This window comes from Papilio polytes, unplaced genomic scaffold, assembly GCF_000836215.1.
Source record: "Papilio polytes unplaced genomic scaffold, Ppol_1.0 DF823177.1, whole genome shotgun sequence".
Taxonomy (NCBI): Eukaryota; Metazoa; Arthropoda; class Insecta; order Lepidoptera; family Papilionidae; genus Papilio; species Papilio polytes.
In genome coordinates this window covers 3093543-3113528 of record NW_013526027.1, presented here as the reverse complement: position 1 = coordinate 3113528, position 19986 = coordinate 3093543, and the positions used below count along the sequence as shown (strand labels likewise).

Below are 19986 nucleotides of genomic sequence, written 5' to 3'. Positions count from 1 at the left end.
TGTCCGTTAGGTTACCGACGAATATTTTCGTGGTCGGCGTTGACGGCGCCTTTCGGCTCTTGGCCGCCTCTATTTTAATCGCCTGACCATGTACTAACTCGCCGTTTAAGTTTTGAATTGCTTCGCGGCCGACTTGCTCGTTTTCCATGTGCACGAAACCGTAATTTCTGACGATATCGCATTCTACGACCGTACCGTATTTCTCGAATAGCGGTCTAAGATCGGCGTCCGTCGTTTTATCGGATAGATTCCCGACGAAGATTTTGAAAGTACCGGCGCCCGGCATTTTAGTTTCTGAAACGCATACACAATTTGACGAAATGAGTCAGCAGCGTCCATCATAAGCTCATAAGAGTCCTGGCACCGATTTATAGTATATCTAGTTAATAAAACAGGTAAAAACCACTTACCCGACTCAATTTTTGCGGTTTTAAGATACACTAGAAACGAAATATAACACCACAACCACTTTTTGCAGTAAACCACAGAAGAGGTTACTTCTTCAAAATGGCGTTTTCAATGCACTCTGTTCTGCAAAATGAAAAACGACAAAGCGTCGTGCGCGGCGCGTCGCAGCGGAAGTAGGAGAATAGAGAATAGAGGACTGCAATTCATAGACAAACAATATTTTTTTAATTGGCTATGATTTGTCCAGAGATTATTTTCGAAAAGCTGCTTAGAATTTTAAAAGTGTTCCAACTTTTATTACTTTACAAAGCATGAAACATTAAATTATTTTCTTAAGTTAAAAAAAATATTGAAGGAACCATTGAATTAGTTAAAAACAACATTTGTTAATTTCTGAATCTTATAACTATTGCAACATTTTAATGTAATGTCAAAACGCGCTAGTATTGCCAACGCTACAACAATTGCCGTGTTTTACGGCTTTGAAGCCAACAAATTTTCTGGCCGCAATGTGAAGTAGTACTACGGCCTTTTAATCTACACGGCCGGGTAAAATTTTCATTGGCAACACTGAAACGCGCCGTCACCGTCATTATATCGTTTCGTCGACATTTCTTATTCTAATAAAAATATAAAATCATCCATTCTAGATATTCTTAAGGTGATAATGTTGTGATCCACATTTTGCGGCCATTGTTTTATAATAAGAAGATCGTTGTGACAAAGGTAAGGATCTTTTTTTTGTAATTATAATATGTCTTGCCGAAATAGATCAAGTGGTTGTCTGGATTTGCTAATTACTTTCAATAACAGTATTTGCCGCATAATTATGTAAATTCACTTGGTTGTTAGAATATCAAAACAGGTCAAATCTTTTTTATCATGTTGCACTTTTCTTCAATCGTTGCGTTGTTTAAATAAAAATGCCATTAAAAGTATGCAGACAGTACATACAAACTAATATTATAGTGGTAAACAAGAGCGTTGATTATAATTGGAAAGAGAAATCATTATATTCCAACATTTCACTTGTACCAATATAACAGTATTGTTTTCTTTTACATCAAATGTAATGAAGCTTTTGATTTTCGTATGAAATAGGTACCTAGTGTTATGTGTACACAAATAGTGGTTAAAAACATTTGGATTTCGGTTTGGAAGTTGGTAGTCCAGAAATAATAATGAAATTCAAGATATGTTTAGCAGTTTTTATACATGTTATTGTGAATGTCTCCACAATTATTTCAAAACATTAATTTGTTAGTAAACCTTTTTTGACATTTTTGTCAATACACATTTTGTTTATAGTACGACATATGGTTTGGAACCCCATGCATATTTTGCTCAGGGCAGGTCATGGTTAAACTCCAGCCAACTCAGTTTTCTGAAGAACCACAGCAATTTTGTCTTTACATTCAACTTGTCATTTCTAAAACTAATAGTTCAAGTTTTTATCAGCTAGTATGTTTTGACCCTTAAACACATAAGAGGTTTTTTAGATAATCATGAATTTTGTAAATAAGGGAGTGTCAAGTGAGAAATGATTATCCAAAATGTTATGTACAGTTTATATTGAATAGATTAAATATTAAAATAAAAATACCTATATAAAATAAATATGAACTCTCAAATATGGTTGGTTACATGCTATAAAATTAAACCCCAACATTAATACCCCAACTTTCATAACCCTGCAGGAGTGGGATAAAACAAGTGAGGTGATGACTTAGTATTAAAAAAAAGACATCATTATCTCTGATGTTCAATTAATTATGAACATGCCCTTTGTTTGAATGACATATGTTTAGAAGCATGAATTCAAACATGTTAATTGTAACTTAGTGGCAGGATTTACCATCTTTCCCGTTTGATAATGTTTATATGTTGGTAATCCTTTCTATATGTCTAAATTATACTGATTTTGCTCTAGTTTGTAACAAAAATTACAATATCCTAGCTTTTCCCTTAACTTCTTTCTTACAGGATTAAAAAAAATCCCCCGTAAGTGTGAATTTCATTGATTAGCTTTGCAGGTATTTAGGAACCAACATTCATAACAAAGTTATATTACTAGCTTATGTTCACAACATGCGGAATAATAAAGTTTACTTAGCAGCTTTCGAAAACAATGAAATTCATTAAGCTGTATTAGAACTTTCGCATTTATAATATGGTATTAGTATGTTAGTATGAAGCCTTCAACACTAAATAATAAAAAAAAAAAATTAATTCCATTAAAATACTTAACATAATTTCACTTTAAAAATACATACATTGTACGTAAAATCCGATTTCTATTTTAATATCCGCTCTAATATCGCTATCCTGTGTAACGTTTTTTGTAGGCAGCCTATTTGAGTGTAATAGGTGTGAGGGAGACGGCCGCTGTGCGAGCGAGAGGTGCGACGTTCGATACACTTCGTAGGGCGTCCCTTCCCCCGCTCTTTCAACAGCTTATATAATTCAGAGTTCTACCGGAAGTATGTGGGAAGTGTACTCGCCCGTTTAATTGCCAAAACTTGCGTTTTTCATATTTTCTTGTACTTGTAACTTCTGTATTGTTATGATTGCCTGGTACTTTGTGTCACTTACATGATTTTTTTTACGATCTTATAAAAGTATTCATAAATGTAACAATTTTAAAGCTTATTTAAAAATACATTAAATATCTGCATTTTCCTATATCTTGTGTACCATGTCATGTTTCTGTAGTTACTTTTAATGGAGTATAGGTATTATTAAACTGGGTCAACTATTGTATTTTTTTAATTTTCTTGCCTTCATAATCATACTTCATACTTAATATTATAAATGCGAAAGTTTAGATGGATGGATGGATGTTTGTTAGAGTTTGTAGCTTAAACGGCTGAGTGGATTTCGATGAAATTTGGTATAGATGTAGAGGATAGTCTGGAAGAACACATAGGCTACTCACTTTTACTTTTTTTTAATCCACGCGGACGAAGTCGCGGGCGATAGCTTGTTGGGAATATTACAAGCTCACTTGCACTACAAGTTACTGCACTAATTTGTGTTTGTGCACGACCCTTATGTACCTACAACTAATTTAATCATCAAAAATGGATTTGGGGTTTTCCGATACTCGTGACGTCAGTTAACAGGACTGATAACGCACTAGTGTGATCCTCTTGCAACACTTGTATCCATACTAATGTTAAAAAAATAAAATATTTGTATTTTCGTCTGTAACGAATAATATTAAAACCTATTTGATTATAAAATTCGTTTCCGGTTTAAAAGTATTTTTATCATAGATACAGCTTTATTTACTGTATTTTTTAATTCCACGCAAACGATGTCGCGAGGCAAAGGTAGTCCGTTATATGGTACTCGTATAATTGATTGTAGTCATCATCAACTTTGAATCTAATTTTCTGATCGAATATTAATATAAACAGTCGGTTTACACTGCCACTTGAAAAACAAGTTGTTTTATTTTTATTCCAAACAGATTGGATGGGACATTTTTACATATTTGTGTAAAGTAATGGGAACTTTGTATGTATGTATAGAAAACTTTTGAATCGTTATGGTTATTTTAATAATATTAAAAAATACTAAATGCTAATAAATCATCTGTGTAACTAGTTATAAACATGCTTCCGCAATTAAAGTTTATTCGTTGTTTTGAATAAGATTTGCAAAGACGTGTCCGGGCGGAACCCCCTCATGAGGGATGGGGGTGAGGGGTCCTTTCGTTACGACGTCAGTCCATTGATCGCTGGCTGACGTCACGCCACTGCAGCGTGCTCGCTGAGTGTTACCAACTTTTTGTATGCCTCTTTTATCGCATACTTCCTATTCCTGGCAATATTGCTTAGAAACAAGTTTTTATATAGATTTTTTGTTATCGGATGTTATTCAAAATGTTAGTTGTTAGTCGAATGATACAGTGGTTATTAGATTAGGGGTAAAAGATGGTAGTGAAGATGATGGTACTAAAGAACAATTTTGTGCTAAATTGTTGGAAAATTTCTAGTTATTCCATTTATTCTATTTAATTCATAAGCATCTTATCCCCTTTTTTAATAAAATGTCATCGAAGTAACTTAAGAACTGGAAACAAGGGCTCTTGTTTCCAGTTCTTAATGACGATATTTTTAGAGGATGTGTATGTTAGAAGTTTGAAAGTAGCGCCAGTGGTGGATAATTTGAGAAGCAAAGGGTTAGCGTGGTATGGACTTATGCGACGAGACGATGAAGACATAAACCAGAAAGTGTTAAGATTGGATGGCTACAAAGGTAGAGGAAGACTGAGGAAAGTATGGATTGTGTAAAAGAGGATATGCTTAAGAAGGGAGTGGATTCAGATTTGACGGCTGATAGAAATGTATGGAAGAGCACATACTGTGCCTACCCTCCGTAGGGATAAGGGCAAGTTGATAATGATGATGATATTTATAACATCTCGATTTAAAGGTTGAAAACAAAAAGCCCAAGATAGAACGATATGGAGTAATTTACTGGACTAGACCCACACTCTACTGTAGTGTCTCTGATGCTGATCGAAGTAACTCTTACCCCGAAATCTCAATGTAAACTCGAAAAATAGGTATCTGTTATCTGTCATAGATACCTTTAGACTGTAAAAACATGACGCGGAGTAAATGAATTAATATTGTAAAACAGGAAATGTTTTTGTAGCCGCGTGGCGTCGCGTTCGCAAAGTCGATCGTTTCGCATTAACGGGCGTTTGTATCGACACCGGGTACAATGCGACCTGTCACGTCACGGCAGCCCGACAGCCCGCCACGTACAGGTAAACCTTGTCAATAGGTCGTTGAACTTTGTCATTGTATTGCAATTTAGAGATTTATATTATATAGTATATCAATATATTGAAGTATATATATATGAAGTGTATATCAATATATATAGTAATATCAATATATTGAAGCTAAACGCAGTATACTTAATTGACAAAGACTGGATTACGACGCGGGTTTGCTTTAAATTTAGTTTACATCGAAGTTTAAATCTCACATGTCAATCATAAATTTTCATTTGAAATCCAAAAACCTATTTTTTATCTCTGATTTCTTATCAAATAAGAAAGTGATGGCATTATGGTAATATGAAGGTGTTGGACAGTATAAGTTCAATATTAAACAAATTACAAAGAAAAAGAGATTTTTCTTGACAAGACAGTTTGAGGAGGAAATCAATTTAAGTTAGAATAAATTTGGTAGCGGGAGGAGAGCTATCTCTGGTGATCAGTAATCAAGGCGACAACCCAGCGATAGACATGAAACCAGAAGAAAAATTTTCTGACAGCATAGTTAAGAAGTTATACAACCTTTTAAAACCATAAAGATCGCTATTCCATATATGTAGTGAAAAATGGAAATTCACTGATTTTGTGTTAGTTGTCAATATAATCGAATTTCATGTTAATTTTGACCATTACTTAAGAATCTGAGTTAGTTTACGTTTATCTATGGATATAATAAAAATATCTACGAGAGGTTAGCGCTTAAATTTAGTTTAAATTTTACTTTTTGGGTTTACAAAAAAAAATAGATAAAAATACATTCTGTCTACTGTTTTACTGTTGTTACTGTTGTTGTTATTTTTATATGTATGTCGTGTAAACCTATAATTAGGACAAATTATCTCACTTATTTTATTGTTTAAAAATGTTTGTGTCATAACTTTGTCCTGTTATCTCAATAAATAAATAAAAATGAATAAAGCCAGTGCGTCAATCTATTTGATAAAATTTCAAGCTAGAAAAAAGTAGATTCCTTTGCAACATAATTCTGCAACGTTATCATTTCAAGTAAAACTTAATTCGTTTGTATGAACGATTCGATTTCGTTCCGGAACTTAGTGAGCTTTTTTTATTGATTGTTCAATAAAAAGGGAATCCACTCAGGAGATCGCAATCAACGTGATGTAAAAAGAAAGCGATCGTGAAAATTCCGAAGCGTGCAGAGTTCCAGGATCTATTATAAAAGATTGTAACGAAGGCCCGGCCGAGGGGTGCCAGGTGGACGGTTACGACACGAAGTTAATGGCTTCAAGTTTTCCATTTAGTAATGGCCAGTTAGAAGAAAACTGGAATTTAGCAACGAACGAGTGTTGATTTTTGGTACATATAACATCTTAATTCTATACAATTAGAAAATATGGTTCATCTACACTAATATAAAGTGGAAAGATTTGTATTTTTGTATGTATTCGATTTGCGTAAAAACTACTGGGCCAATTTAAAAAAAATATTTTACCTTTAGAAAGGTAATTTATCTGTGAATAACATCGGCCACATTTTTTAATTCCACGTAGACGAATAATAAATGTTAATGTTGAGTTTTCGAAATTAAGGGTTGATGGAGCTAGTTTACTTTCTAATCTAACAATGTCCGACACCGCCTTAGGCAACGTCCAAGTTATGGGCCCTGAAAGCCACGTGTCGACTTACCGGCTTACCGCCCTGCGCCCTCCGCCCTCGAGAATTTGCCCAACTATTTATTATTTACAGATGTAATGAGGGTGGGAATTAGGGCTGCTAGATTTGGTCACAAGCTATTAATTAACTCTTGTATTGTGATGGATCGGAGGTTTAATGTTATTTGACGTTACAAGAGGGTAAGGTCGAAATGTTATCAGGTGCTTTAGGGTAAACATTGCGATGACGTCATATTTACATACATAAAGTAGTAAATAAATATTATTGACTACATGTTTTCACAGTTTAAATATACTTGAAAAATGTTGCTAAAATCGACAATAAATTAGTCTCTCTAATGTACTTTAGTTCACAAAAAATTGAAATTTTACGAATAAGGTCTCGTATTGCATTTTGCTACTTTCCCACGTATTTGAACTTTACATGTAACATAATTTTTATTAGTAACGTTTAGATAAAAACTATTTTATTGAGTTTTTCGTATAACAAAATTGATATTGGAGTCATAAATATTTCAAGTAGTATCCATTGACAACTGCTAATTATATCGCGATAATTTTTTTCCACGAAGTTGTATTAATAAGTCTCCAGGTTGATTGGGTCGCACAAAACATAAATAGCGCGCCCCTTGAGAGGCTTCGTCGCTCCGCCCAGCTCTGCCCCCACTACACAGTGCTCTAGTCTAGGTGATTATTTCGGATGCTAAAACTATCGTATCCACTATCTAAATCCGTTTTTATATGTGGTATTGCAAGTGTAACTTACAGTTTTCCCCAGAATTTCTTAGTATACTTGAGTAATATGAATATGATGCTTAAGTAAAAGTAGGTCCATGTTTTTCCTATAGCTTATTCACTGTTTAGAGTATTTACGAAAAGATGTAAATGTTATTATTATTACATGCTTTTGTGGTGTAACAAATGTTGCAGTCTTAAATCATTAATAGCACTACCGAAAACAAACTTATTTTCAATTAATGTGTAAAAAGGGAAAGCATATATTCGCGTATGGACGCCTGAAGCCTAGCGATTTTCCCTCGCGCCGGTCGCTTCGGTAGCGTATCTTATAGGGGAGGCTCGGGGCGGGGTAGGGGGCGCGCAGGCCGGGCGTAGGGCGCAGGCCCGCGCCAGTCCGCTCGCGTCGCCGGCCCGAGCCACTCGTCATTACAGCCTCCGTCATCGCCGTGGCCGTTGCTGTCGCACACCACCCCACAAACACACTGCCACATTATCCTTATCGGCACTCGCGCGAATCATCCGAGCCGCTCCTCTCTGGTGAGTTTGCATTTAATTTTGCACCGAAAGTTTAAAGTGATCGCGGACAGATGGCGCTGCTCCACCGCGTCCGTATTGCAGTCGTAATTGTATTGTGCCACGATGGAATAATAGTTTTTATTACGTAATGTTGATTTTTTATGCTTCGACGTTTTTTTTAGGTACATTTATTAAGCGGCTCGAGCAGTTCTGTGTAATTTAGAAATTTGGTTCACAATTTAGAAAGAAGAAATAAAGACGCGGCAAATATCAAAGGAAAGTTCCCCATCCGAAAGTACAAATTACGATTTTTTTAGTCTGATATCATTTTTCACCTGAATGACTAAATAAATTCAGCATTATTTGAGCTAGTCATAGGTCGCCGTCATCTGCACCGTGTAGGCATCATTAATTAAAGCCGGGGGCAATAACTGCGTCGTCTCAGTAAATAGAAAAGTTATTACTTTGACTCACACTGTTTCATTATGTTTGTACAGATTTTATTATCAAGATTTGCATCAATGTACAAAAACATATAGTAATTGACAATTTGCGATAAATTTAAACCAAGTTGGAGGAGTTAAATCTTTATCATCAACCAGCCTTTGTGCATTTGGAGGATCGGCACACTGTGTACTCTTCTATACATGTCTATCAACCGTTATATCTGGATTCTTCCTTTGTGAGCATATCCTCTTTCACATAATCCATTCATATTTTCTTCGGTCTTCCTCTACCTTTGTATCTATCCACATTCAATGGAGAAGTTAAATTTTCTGTACATATCCTTCCATTATGATTCTTAGTGGAAAAACAATTTCTGAATTTGGAAATTCTTCATTTAGCTTTTTCATGTCATCTTCAAATCCTAAAGAACATTGTCCAGTACACTTTAAGTGTTATTAATACAACAGGCCATTGAGCGTGTATACCAAACTCTACATTCGGATTATAGACGGGCGGACGTTTTAGTTAGTGATTGGAAAATCGACAGTCGTATTTTGCCATTGTTCATGCAAGTAGTAAAATTTTCTAGTCCAATAAATTTGGTCTTGAAATAAAAAAATATTTGTTGAATTAATCTTGTCTACAACATCGGAAGTATAAAAAAAAACAGGAAAATATGCTTTTATATACCTCTGGGGCGTGTAAACTTATTGTATTTGTTTTCTTAGGATTGAGTTGTTATTTTTTGGACAATGTTTTCATTGCTCATATTTACACTCCACTGGCTTTCGAAGTTTATGTAATTATCGTATTACCTAAGGGTTCGGTCAATTAATTAACTCGTAAAGGGCATCGCAATTGGCTCTGAAATCCCGTAGATTAAAAATAGAGTCCCCGCCTCGACCGGCGCGGCCGTGCCATTAACCTCGTTTACCCTGTCATATAACCCCCTGGTCGTACTTCCGCACTTTGTCTATATGTACACATGTTGGATATTTGACGAGGTTTGATACATTTGGCAAGGGCTGGCGAGTTTGTTTTCTTTTATATTCGATGTGTACTTTGGTTTGAAAAGTGTACAAACAGTATACAAAAATATTTTATCATGTACGGTTATATTATACTACGTTCTACTAGTCACCTATAATAGAGCGTGAACACACACTACTTTGTGGCGTAGGATCTCAGCAATCACAGCATATTTTTGAATAATTCTTCTTTTAATTAAAAGCCCTACACTTACGTCACGCTTTAGGCTTTATATTTTCACGCTATTAAATTTAGGGGTTAAATAAATTGGATAAAAATCTCATTGTGGGAAAGAGATCATAAGCAACAAACTACCAACATCAAGGAAGCAAGATTGCCATGGTAAGGTAATTGGTATTTTGACATTTGCAATTGAGAATTTGATAAATGTAAACAATAATTAAAGTTTTTATAGTTTCATGCGGATGAAGCCGCACGGGAACAGCTAATCTACTATAAAATGTTTTCTTTAATTACAAAGTATAAATTTTTGTAACGATAAAATTCAAAAACTTCTGGACCGGTTTAAAAAATTGTTTTACCATTAGAAAGCTCCATTATTGAGTAATGTAGGCCAAATTTATTATTCTTTTTTTTTTAATTCCGTACTTACGAAGTCGATCATAAATATTTTCATTTTGTTCTGAGGTTTTAATTAATATCGAGTTTCTATATAATTATTTCAGACCTCTTGACTTTGCTTTTAAATTCAGTCAGCTGTAAATTCTCTAGTTTTTTATTTGAGTGCCGTCGTTAATATATCTTAATGATACGGTTCGAGGACAATTTCTATTGCTGATTATAAATATTGCGCAATATTTATTGAATTACGTATAAAATAGAATATGTGTATTTTTAAGTCACTAGCTTTTGCCCGCGACTTCGTCCGCGTGGAATTAACAAAACAAAAGTGAATAGACTGCGTTCTTCCATATGCTTTACATTTATACCAAATTTCATTGAGTAGCGTTCAGCAGTTTTGGCTACTATGACAATCATACATCCATCCATCCAAACTTTCGCATTTACAATATTAGTTAAGTTATTATTCATAAGAATAAACTAGGGTAACCGGTTTGTAATTTTTAAATATTCATTCTTTCTTTTATTTTAACAGAATGTATAGTTTTGTTTGTTGTAATTTATACATCCTTGATTAAAAGTGATACAAAAAAAAATACTGAACAAAAGCAATGTTTACAATTGTATGAAACTGGGTCGTTTCCGATATCCTGGCTCCTTGCTAACATCATCTCTGAAGCCTGCCTTTGTTACTGTTTCTATTGTGTTCACTGTAATACGGCCATTTAAAACTTGTGGCTGTAGAGTTAACCAGCCGTAAAAGTTATTCTTTTTAATCTTTAGTGTTTGTATTTAACTAATATTATAAAGAGGAAAATTTGTATTTTTTGATTTTTGTACTTGTTTGTATTAAAATAACTCGGAAACTACTGACTAAATTTCAAAAATTCTTGCACCATTAAGGTTACGTTATTATTAAGTAAAATACTCTTATTTTTTATATTACTTTTAATTTTAACGCGGACGGAATCGCGAGCAACAGCAATTGTTTAGTAAAGTGTCAACCTTACTATTTGTATAGTAATTATTTGTAAGTTTTGTAATATAAAAGAAAATGTTAATTTAGAAAAAAAAAACATTGCTAGACTAAGAGGTCTGTGCCGTGTAGACAAAGAGCCTTTATAGTAATGTAATATCACAGTTTAAAACAGTTAAAAGCTTCAAGTAAACTAGAAATCAATCGTAAATTTGTTCAATTAAAATCATATACTAATATTATAAATGCGAAAGTTTAGATGGATGGATGGATGTTTGTTAGAGTTTGTAATCTAAACGCCTGAACGGATTGTAGAGGATAGTCTGGAAGCACAGATAGGCTACTCGCTCTTGTTTTTCTATACTCCACGCGGTCGGAGTCGCAGGCGACAGCTGGTATATAAGAAGATTGAAAAAATATAATGTGGTTTATTTTTTTTATTTTACGCACTACATTAAAGTAATCTACTTTAAAGTTAAACGAAATATAAAAGTGTGTATTAAGTTAGCAAAATAAGATTGATTCTGTGACTATAAGTAAGTTTGGTTCGGAAAATTATATTATGTTTGATGTATTGGATTTCTGCTGTTCAGTGTCAGCATCAAAAAAATGATTTTCTAAAAGCAAAAAGCCTATGTTTGGTAATCGAATTATATTAAATATTAACTTGATCGCACCTTTCTGACTTAATAGTACTTGTAGCGTTAATGGATTACGTTAAATTTTTTGTCTGTTAAGATTATGACGTAATACAAGTTAAGACACGTAAGTTCCATTAGCTTAAAGCTAAATCAAACAGCTCACCTTGTTGCTATGCGGAATTTGATATCGCGTGATGTTGGCAACGTTTCAGCGTGGACTGTGTGCTGTGGGGTTGGGGGTTGGGGTTGGCAGGTGTTGTATTACAGCGCGGCAATTTCTGAGGCGCCCGCGTCCACTGAAGGTCACTGATTGTGGAATTGATTTTGCGTTAACCGTTACCATGTATCTAAAAAGTTTAGTATAAATGTATATTGACTGAAAGTTACAATTATACGTAAAAAATTGTACTTGTGTAACGGCTTTATTATTAAACTAGCTGTTGCCCGCGACTTCGCCCGCATGAAAATAAAAATGTAGTAAAAACATAGCCTATGTTACTTACAGATAAATTACCTTTCAAATGGTGGAAGAATTTTTAAAATCGGCCCTGTAGTTTTTACGTGAAACGAATACATACAAATATACAAATCTTTTCTCTTTATAATATTAGTATAGATATCAGCCTAGTTACAATAAACAGCTCAAAAAATATGTTTTTTACATAGCGTGAGTGTGTTTTTTTTTTTTAATTTTTAACATAAGTGTAAACTAATTGGAATGGTATTTGTGTTTATAAACACGTATAGTTTGTAGTTACCCTTAAGTGCTAACCTTGTCAAAATCTAGTTACCATAATATTCAATAGCTGCGCCCAAAGGCTTTGCTACCCGTTAGTTTCCAAGGCTGCGATTCCGGTCACGCGCGGTCTTGATTACCGACAACCCTGTGAAGGCTTTCGCGGCAATTATCGCGGCCCTGCCAGCCCTGATCGATGTAAGGGTTAATGAACCCTTCGTTAACCGATACCCGCTATGTTTGCTTAGCGGCGTGTTAGTTTATGTGTTGATGAATTCATTTTCGTGATTATTAGGTAGCGTTAAGATACTAAGTTATTTCTTCGATAATGACGCTCTGTTTATACCGATTCGATAATTGGGTTTTATACTGAAAATCTCAGTAACTGATAGCTTTATTAATTTTCTGTGAATCGGAACGTATTTTTATAAGAATTGATCCATTTAAGGTTACTATACTATCTTTTTAATAAATAAATGTTAAGATTTGAATTTGGAATCTAAAATAATAATACTTTTTCAATATACCAGAAGTTACAGTTAGTTTTCAAGAAGTTATTACGTAGTCAAGGTGGTAACGTAGTTGCTCCTCCTAGGTAGGACTTCTATCTTCAACTCACGTAAGACTTGTGCACTTTTCCTCCTTGTTATTTAATTTTTTCTTCGTCCCTTAATCTCAACTTGAAAGTTTGTCCTCCGTAGAATTACGAGCAGCTCGTAGCTGAATTACGTAGCACTTTTCGTAGCACGTCGTAGCTATCTAAATTGCTTGTCGTAGCTACTTTGGTAAACTCGTAGTGCAAGTAATTTAATTTTGTTTATCGTAGTTATTTATTTTTTCGTGTAAATCGATATGTTAAAGCAAAATAAATTTTTCTCGGTCAATGAAAGAATTTATACAAAAAACTGTATTTTGTTTTTGTTTCTATTTTGAACCTTTGTTACATTCAACATCTTTGTTACTTTTGCCCTTTAAATTATAACGTGGGAGACGAGGATTTGTCGGTGAACTGAGAGGCACCTGATTTTTCTTGAAATAAATTTAATTTGTTCTTTTATTCTTGGTCCTACAATTTTTACAAAACTTTGTTCGTGTCACAGATATAATAAATATACTTATATTTACCAAATAAGTTAATTAGTGAAATAGTTATTATAATATTAGCGTTATTTTACCTTAAAATACGACTTGGAGCGTCTAGTTGATAAATTATACTCGTCAACATTTTTTTCTTCCTATTTTCTTTATTTATTATGGAAACAAACAAATCTTTTAGGTTTACAGATTATTTTAAATACCTAAATGTCCCTGTTAACGTTTAAAAAGGATAGTGCTCTAAAAGGTTTCCTGTGTACATCGGAATCCCAAAGGAATCGTAAACTTTAAATGGAATTTTAAAGCGAAGATTTGATGCTTAAAATAGTAGCAATTGAAGCAGAGGTATGGCGCTGTTTTGAATATTTTAACACTCGTGTGACCTGAAAACGTACCGCGAAGGTGTCATGAATTAAACGTGTTAGTTTTAGATGTCAAATGAATAATTATATAAGAAAATGTAGGGGGTTTTATTTAATGGCACGACAAAAGGGCTTATTAACTCGAAATGTATTTTATTTTTGGACAATGTTTATGTAGATCTGTGTGAAAAGATTACTTAGTTTTTTACGGTATAAAGTTAGTAATTTTGTCTATAATATAGTGTCCAGTTATACATTTAGTTCAGTAAATGGACGTGGAATCCCAGAGCGCCTGGATGTCGTACCCTTGTCAGTGTTTATATAATTTATTAATAAATTATCTCCTAAAAGGGAGGACAGGCCAATAGAAGAGAAAGTATAGAATTCAATTTAGCCTGTAAGTGGAGATAGGATTTTAGCGGTCGCATCTAAAAGTATCCTTGAATGATTTGGAGTAGTTAATTGGCAACAGAACCTTAGTGAAGCTTTTCACTTAAATATTCTTATTTGAGTAGAAATATTAAAGCCTATCTAACACTGAATCCATGTTCATGAAAATAATTTGTCACTTGTTTTTTCTTAATATAATTTTGTCCTAGAAACTGTCCCCGAGACCGATCGTATCGACATGTTAGATTGATGTAATGCGCTATATCTCGGCGGAACGCTCGCTGAATACTGCATAGCGGCGCTTGTTCAAATATTTATACCGTAGTGAGAGTGCCATCGTACCTTGTTTGAACTTGCATCTCACTTATCTTTGATATTTGACGCATCTATATTTTTGTACACTTTGCTGTATATATTAATAAATTGTGTAATATATTGTTCAAGTGTCGAGAGGAATTCAGCTAAAAAAGTTACTGTAATAAGTTAAGTTTAGTCTGGTAGCTAAAATATCTCTAGATATTTTTATGTCCGCATATTATTCGTATTGTAAATATTCTTTGAAAACACGTTTCTCTATCTTGCTGTAATCTTTGTCCATTAACATTATAAGATATCTAGCTTTTAACATCTCTTAAGACACCGTCATGGAAACCACATTAGGGACGTCATTAAATTAAGAATTCTTGTTTTCGGTTGGGCAACTCATTACAATTCTCAATTTACATATAGTTTTCCCACTTTGTGTTTCATTATGGAGATTTCGGAGACCGCAATGTACAGGCGTCCGTTGTTATAGCGCCCCGGGGACCACTGGAGACTGAAGATGCGTTGCATTGTTTGGAAAAGATCTCGATCAAATACGTTTGGCTTTAAAGCTATAAGACACCCTATCTTTTTATCAACTGATGCAAAGTCAAAAATTTCCATTTAAATATCATTTCATAGAAAATTCTTAAGGGAATTATTTAGCCATTTACTGTTTTAGTAAAAAGGCAAAGTAATAATCTAACCACTTTGTTTACCAATATTTCCGCGCGAGTGGTGGCCGGAATCGATTCTCCGACCCCTCGTGAGTTCGCAAATTGCGTCGGATCGTGTCTCTTATCCGCCGAAATAATTACACTTGTACGCCGATGAGACGTATCCCTCTTAACTTGCGGGAATCCCCGAGCATCACCTGCAGGCGTGTAGGGAAATGTAAACGCGTTCCACTGTTTTATACGACACGACAAAAATTGCACCCGTGTTAGCTTAGTTTATGGTGAATTTGATATTCTCAATGATTAGAAGATTGTTTGTATGTGCTCAATTTAATTATACGAAACGACCTGAAGGATTTTTAAAGAAATCTTTACCTGTTCTCTTAGCTAAATTAATTAACTTGTCTGTGTTCGTTGCTCGTGTCGTGCGCACAATGAAAACGCGACCTGCCAGCACCAGTGCCGTACTCCCCGTCGACTCTCCCCGTTCAGTAAGCCGTGTAACGATGTAATAGACGAAGATTTGTATGTATACCCTACGTATAATTGAACCCTGTGTTTGCTAGGAGACTACCTCCTCCTCCACCTTGCTTATACATCTGTTTAAGTATATAGGTATGATTTTATACGTCTTGCGTCTTATGCATTCGTAAATTTAATTATTCTGAATCTTATGTGTCAAATATATCAACTTAAACACGGCAATATGTTATTTTCCTCGCTTCATTTTTTGACGGGACTGACAATATATTTTCTTATCGAATGTGTACATTTTTGTAGCTTTATTTGATATGTTTACGTTGTTTTATAAATGTGTTTAGTTTTAAAAAAACCTTTAAGAATTGTTTTACATATTGATGATTTCGCAATAATTCAAAATCGAAATGAAAATCTCAACTACGTTTGAAATATAGCTTTTACAAAGCGACGGCGACATTTCCCTTTTATGTCTGCAGTGAAATTTAATTACAAACAAATTTGATATACGGACTACGGACGTTCAATGTAGTGCAGTGTATACGTCAGTTAGTGGTCGTCCTTTTGTGAATGGACATGAATAGGCATATGGTTGCGGCAATCGGCACTACTGTATTGCAAAGAACAACGAACATTTGGACTTATGGAATTTATATTTCTACTGAGTTTGTAGTCAAATTTAATGCAGCTTATAACTTCTCTTACTAAGTCACAGCAGTGAAACTTTCTGGTATAAAAAACGACAATGTAAAGTAAATTTAGGTTTAATAAATGCAAAATAAGTTTTTATCAATAAATACCTACTTAGTTCACAAAAAAGCGAAGTCAAATCACCCTTCGATTATATCTCTTTGTGGCATAAAAAGGTAAATATTTGTCTAAGGTAGACAAAACGTCGACAGGCCACCGTTTTTCCCCTCGATCGGTGCATTACTTATTCAGGAGATGAGCAAAAAGATGTAATCAATTATCCTGCGTCAACAAAAGGTCTGTTTAGGAGGTACCTACCCTAAACGGACAGCGGGCGTCGTGAAATATTACTTGGGGGCTCGGACATGCCCCGAAAATATTACAGTTATATTTGAGGCGTTGATCCTGCTAACGTATACCATTTATAATATGTAATGCTTTTGTACTATTTCATTCGAATAAGTTATGTCATATTTCATATAACATAGCTGAAGATATTACTTCTTTCGATTACTAAATATAATATTAACTAAATACCTTTGGGAAATCTATGAGAATCTATACTATTATAATAAAGCGTAAACACACATTCCTTTGTTGCCTAAGATGTCAGCAAATACGGAATATTCTTGAATATTCCCTTTTTTTAATAAAAAGCCCTACACTTACGTCACGCTTTAGGCTATATATTTTAACGCCATTAAACTTAGGGGGTAAATGTTTTGGATAAAAATAATATTGTGGGAAAGAGAAACAATAAAATAAAAATTTCATAATTTCATGCGGATGAAGTCGCACGGGAACACCTAGTTTTTAGTACAGTTGTGATATTGTTATGTAATATATTGTAATTTTAACAATATTATTTTGCGTAGGTTTGAAAATTTAATATGAAAAGTCAAAGCATATTGTGTATTGCCTTTAACTGTGACCCTTAGAATCGTTTAGTATCTTAGTGTAACAACCCTGAGTAGCATTAAATGCGTTTTCTATATGTATATATTTCTCTAGTGATTTCAAAGTATCAATTTGTCGGTTGAACGGTTGTAAAAAGTATATTAGTAATTATTTTTATTCAAGTCCTTTTATGTAACACGGTGATTGGTGCCAGGTGGTTTTTGTTTACATTGCCTCTTAGTCAGTGTGTACCAAGGCGGTACATTGGCCGCGTCAGGCGCCGCGTTGTCGTGAGATTGTCACACTGGATAATTATACAAAGTCACCGTGATAGATTTTTTTATTTTACTTCAGTACCGCATTCCAATACTTGGTTTATACTAGACATTTATTTGATTTCATTGTTATGCGTATTGAATAAATGTTATGAGAATTTTATGATAGTTTGTTTTAATATCTTGGTGAAAAAGATATAGTTTATTTAAGTTTTTCATGAATCTTCTAATATGAAGATACTATATCTAATCATACTTCATACTAAAATTATAAATGCGAAAGTTTAGATGGATGGATGGATGTTTGTTAGAGTTTGTAGCCTAAACGGCTGAACCGATTTCGTTGAAATATGGCGTAGATGTAGAGGATAGTCTGGAAAAACATATAGGCAACTCCCTTTTGTTTATTTTTTTAATTCCACGCGGACGGTGTCGCGGGCGACAGCTAGTTCGTATATAATTTTGAGTTAAGTTCAAAATTAAAATCCTCTACTGTACTTCAACATCAACAATCAATAATGTACGATTGAAACTATTTGCTACTTTAATCAATAAAAACTGAAGTGCAATAACCTATTTCTATAAAAAGAATTAAGTGTAGAAAATAGGAACCATTAAGGAAACGACATCCATTGCAGTCACGCGATAGAAATTCTTTTAAAAGACTGGATACCGCATATAAGCTGGAACCGAAAGGTATTCTTTGTGGCGTTTTAATAAATATCGCCTAGTTATAAGAACATGTATCTGTCTAGACTGCACCGGCTGACGTCTCTACCTGATATATACACGCGACGTGTCCCCCGGGCGAAACAGATTGCCCGTAATAGGGCATCTGAGAGACTGGAGGTGTCTGCGTATTACGATGTACGCTTAATCTATGTTTAGTTCTCGACGAAGTTATGAACCACTGGTCTAACTGCATAGTACAATGAATGTGCTAACCTGCATTTGATTTGTCGCATTCGATTTTTTTTTATATTTTTTGTATTAAAAAATAGTAAAACTGTTTTATTTATCTGATATTCATTTCTAGTTCTTGGCTTTCTAAGCACCGTACTTAGTACAAAGGTTTGTGCTCACTGCGTAATCTTGACAAATGCGGTCGTTATATCAGAAGCTCCAAAGTTAGAGATAAGTGGCCGAGGATTTCAAGTAAAATCATGAAATCTTGGAATATTTCTACTATTGTTTATATTTACACAAAGTTGATTTCAAAGTGTTAAACTTAAAATGAAATTCCTATAGTAAGCTACTTTCGTCGGTTTGTACCACGTAGCCTCTAGAATATGTTTCATGATTCCCAGTGCGAGTAATCTTTATACGGCTTGCATGTCCTTTCGAAGTGGCACTGGCGTGCCGCGTCCGCTGGCTTTTTAAAAAGCTTCTTACGAACCGCATACTTGGGATAATGTATTACTATAAAACCAGGTTTTATAAAACTACATTCATTTTATTACTTTCGTATTTTCTGTTTTATCTAAAGTCTACTTGGTAACTTTGATACTAGCTTTCGCCCGCGACTCTGGTTGTGTGAAATTAAAAAACAAAAGTGAGTAGCCTGTGTCCTTCCAGACTATCCTCTACATCTGTGCTAAATTTCACCGAGATCCGTTCAGCCCTTTAAACTGCAAACTCTAACAAACATCCATCCATCTTCATTTTCGCATCCCGCTAAAGGTCCGGTCTCGACCACAAATCATATATTAATCCACTATATCGCAATCAATTGAGATAAGCTTTATTCTCGGCCACCCTTTTCACTTAGCACAAATCTTGTGCCAACGGAACGTTTAAAGATAACCTTAATAGATATTTATTGTAAGACAAAGGATTTAATATGAGTCGGATAAAGAAAGTAGTGTTTATCTTCAGTAAAATTGCAAAATTAAATCGATCACAAGGATAATTGAATGTTAATTTTTAATTACACGCGGGCAAAGTCGCCAACATCAACTATATTTAATCGAATAGAGAGCATTATATCTTCAGAAAGGTGCGAGGGCGCTTTGGCAAGCTGGTGGCAAGCGCCCCGAGTCTAGACGTGACGGCGTCTACCATTCACCTTGACTCGCATCCGCGGCGTCTACGCCACCCTTCGATGGGCCACAAATAACTTGTAATTTAGTTGTTTGAGTATTTTTAGAAAAACCGTCTTATAAAAGACGCTTAATATTTTTAAAATTTCAAAACTTTGTCGGCAAAGTAAGTTTTTCTACAAATGTTTTCAATTGTTTCAATCAACACAATTAGTACACAAATCTTACTAACAGATATAAAGAATGCAGTATTATAATTTGAATTATACATGCGTTATT

At 34.4% G+C, this 19986-nt stretch overlaps 1 protein-coding gene across 1 annotated transcript in view; it reads right to left on the bottom strand.

The window, feature by feature from the left end:
• Positions 1-586, bottom strand: part of LOC106105080 (RNA-binding protein lark-like) — a 3226-nt gene extending 2640 nt beyond the window's left edge. Inside the window, exons 1-2 of the mRNA XM_013285306.1 lie at positions 411-586; positions 8-294 (exon numbers count right to left, since the gene is read on the bottom strand). Of these exons, the coding sequence (XP_013140760.1) occupies positions 8-286 (279 nt within the window). The 5' untranslated portion in view covers positions 287-294; positions 411-586. The remainder of the gene's footprint in view (positions 1-7; positions 295-410) is intronic.
• Positions 587-19986: the final 19400 nt, after the last annotated feature.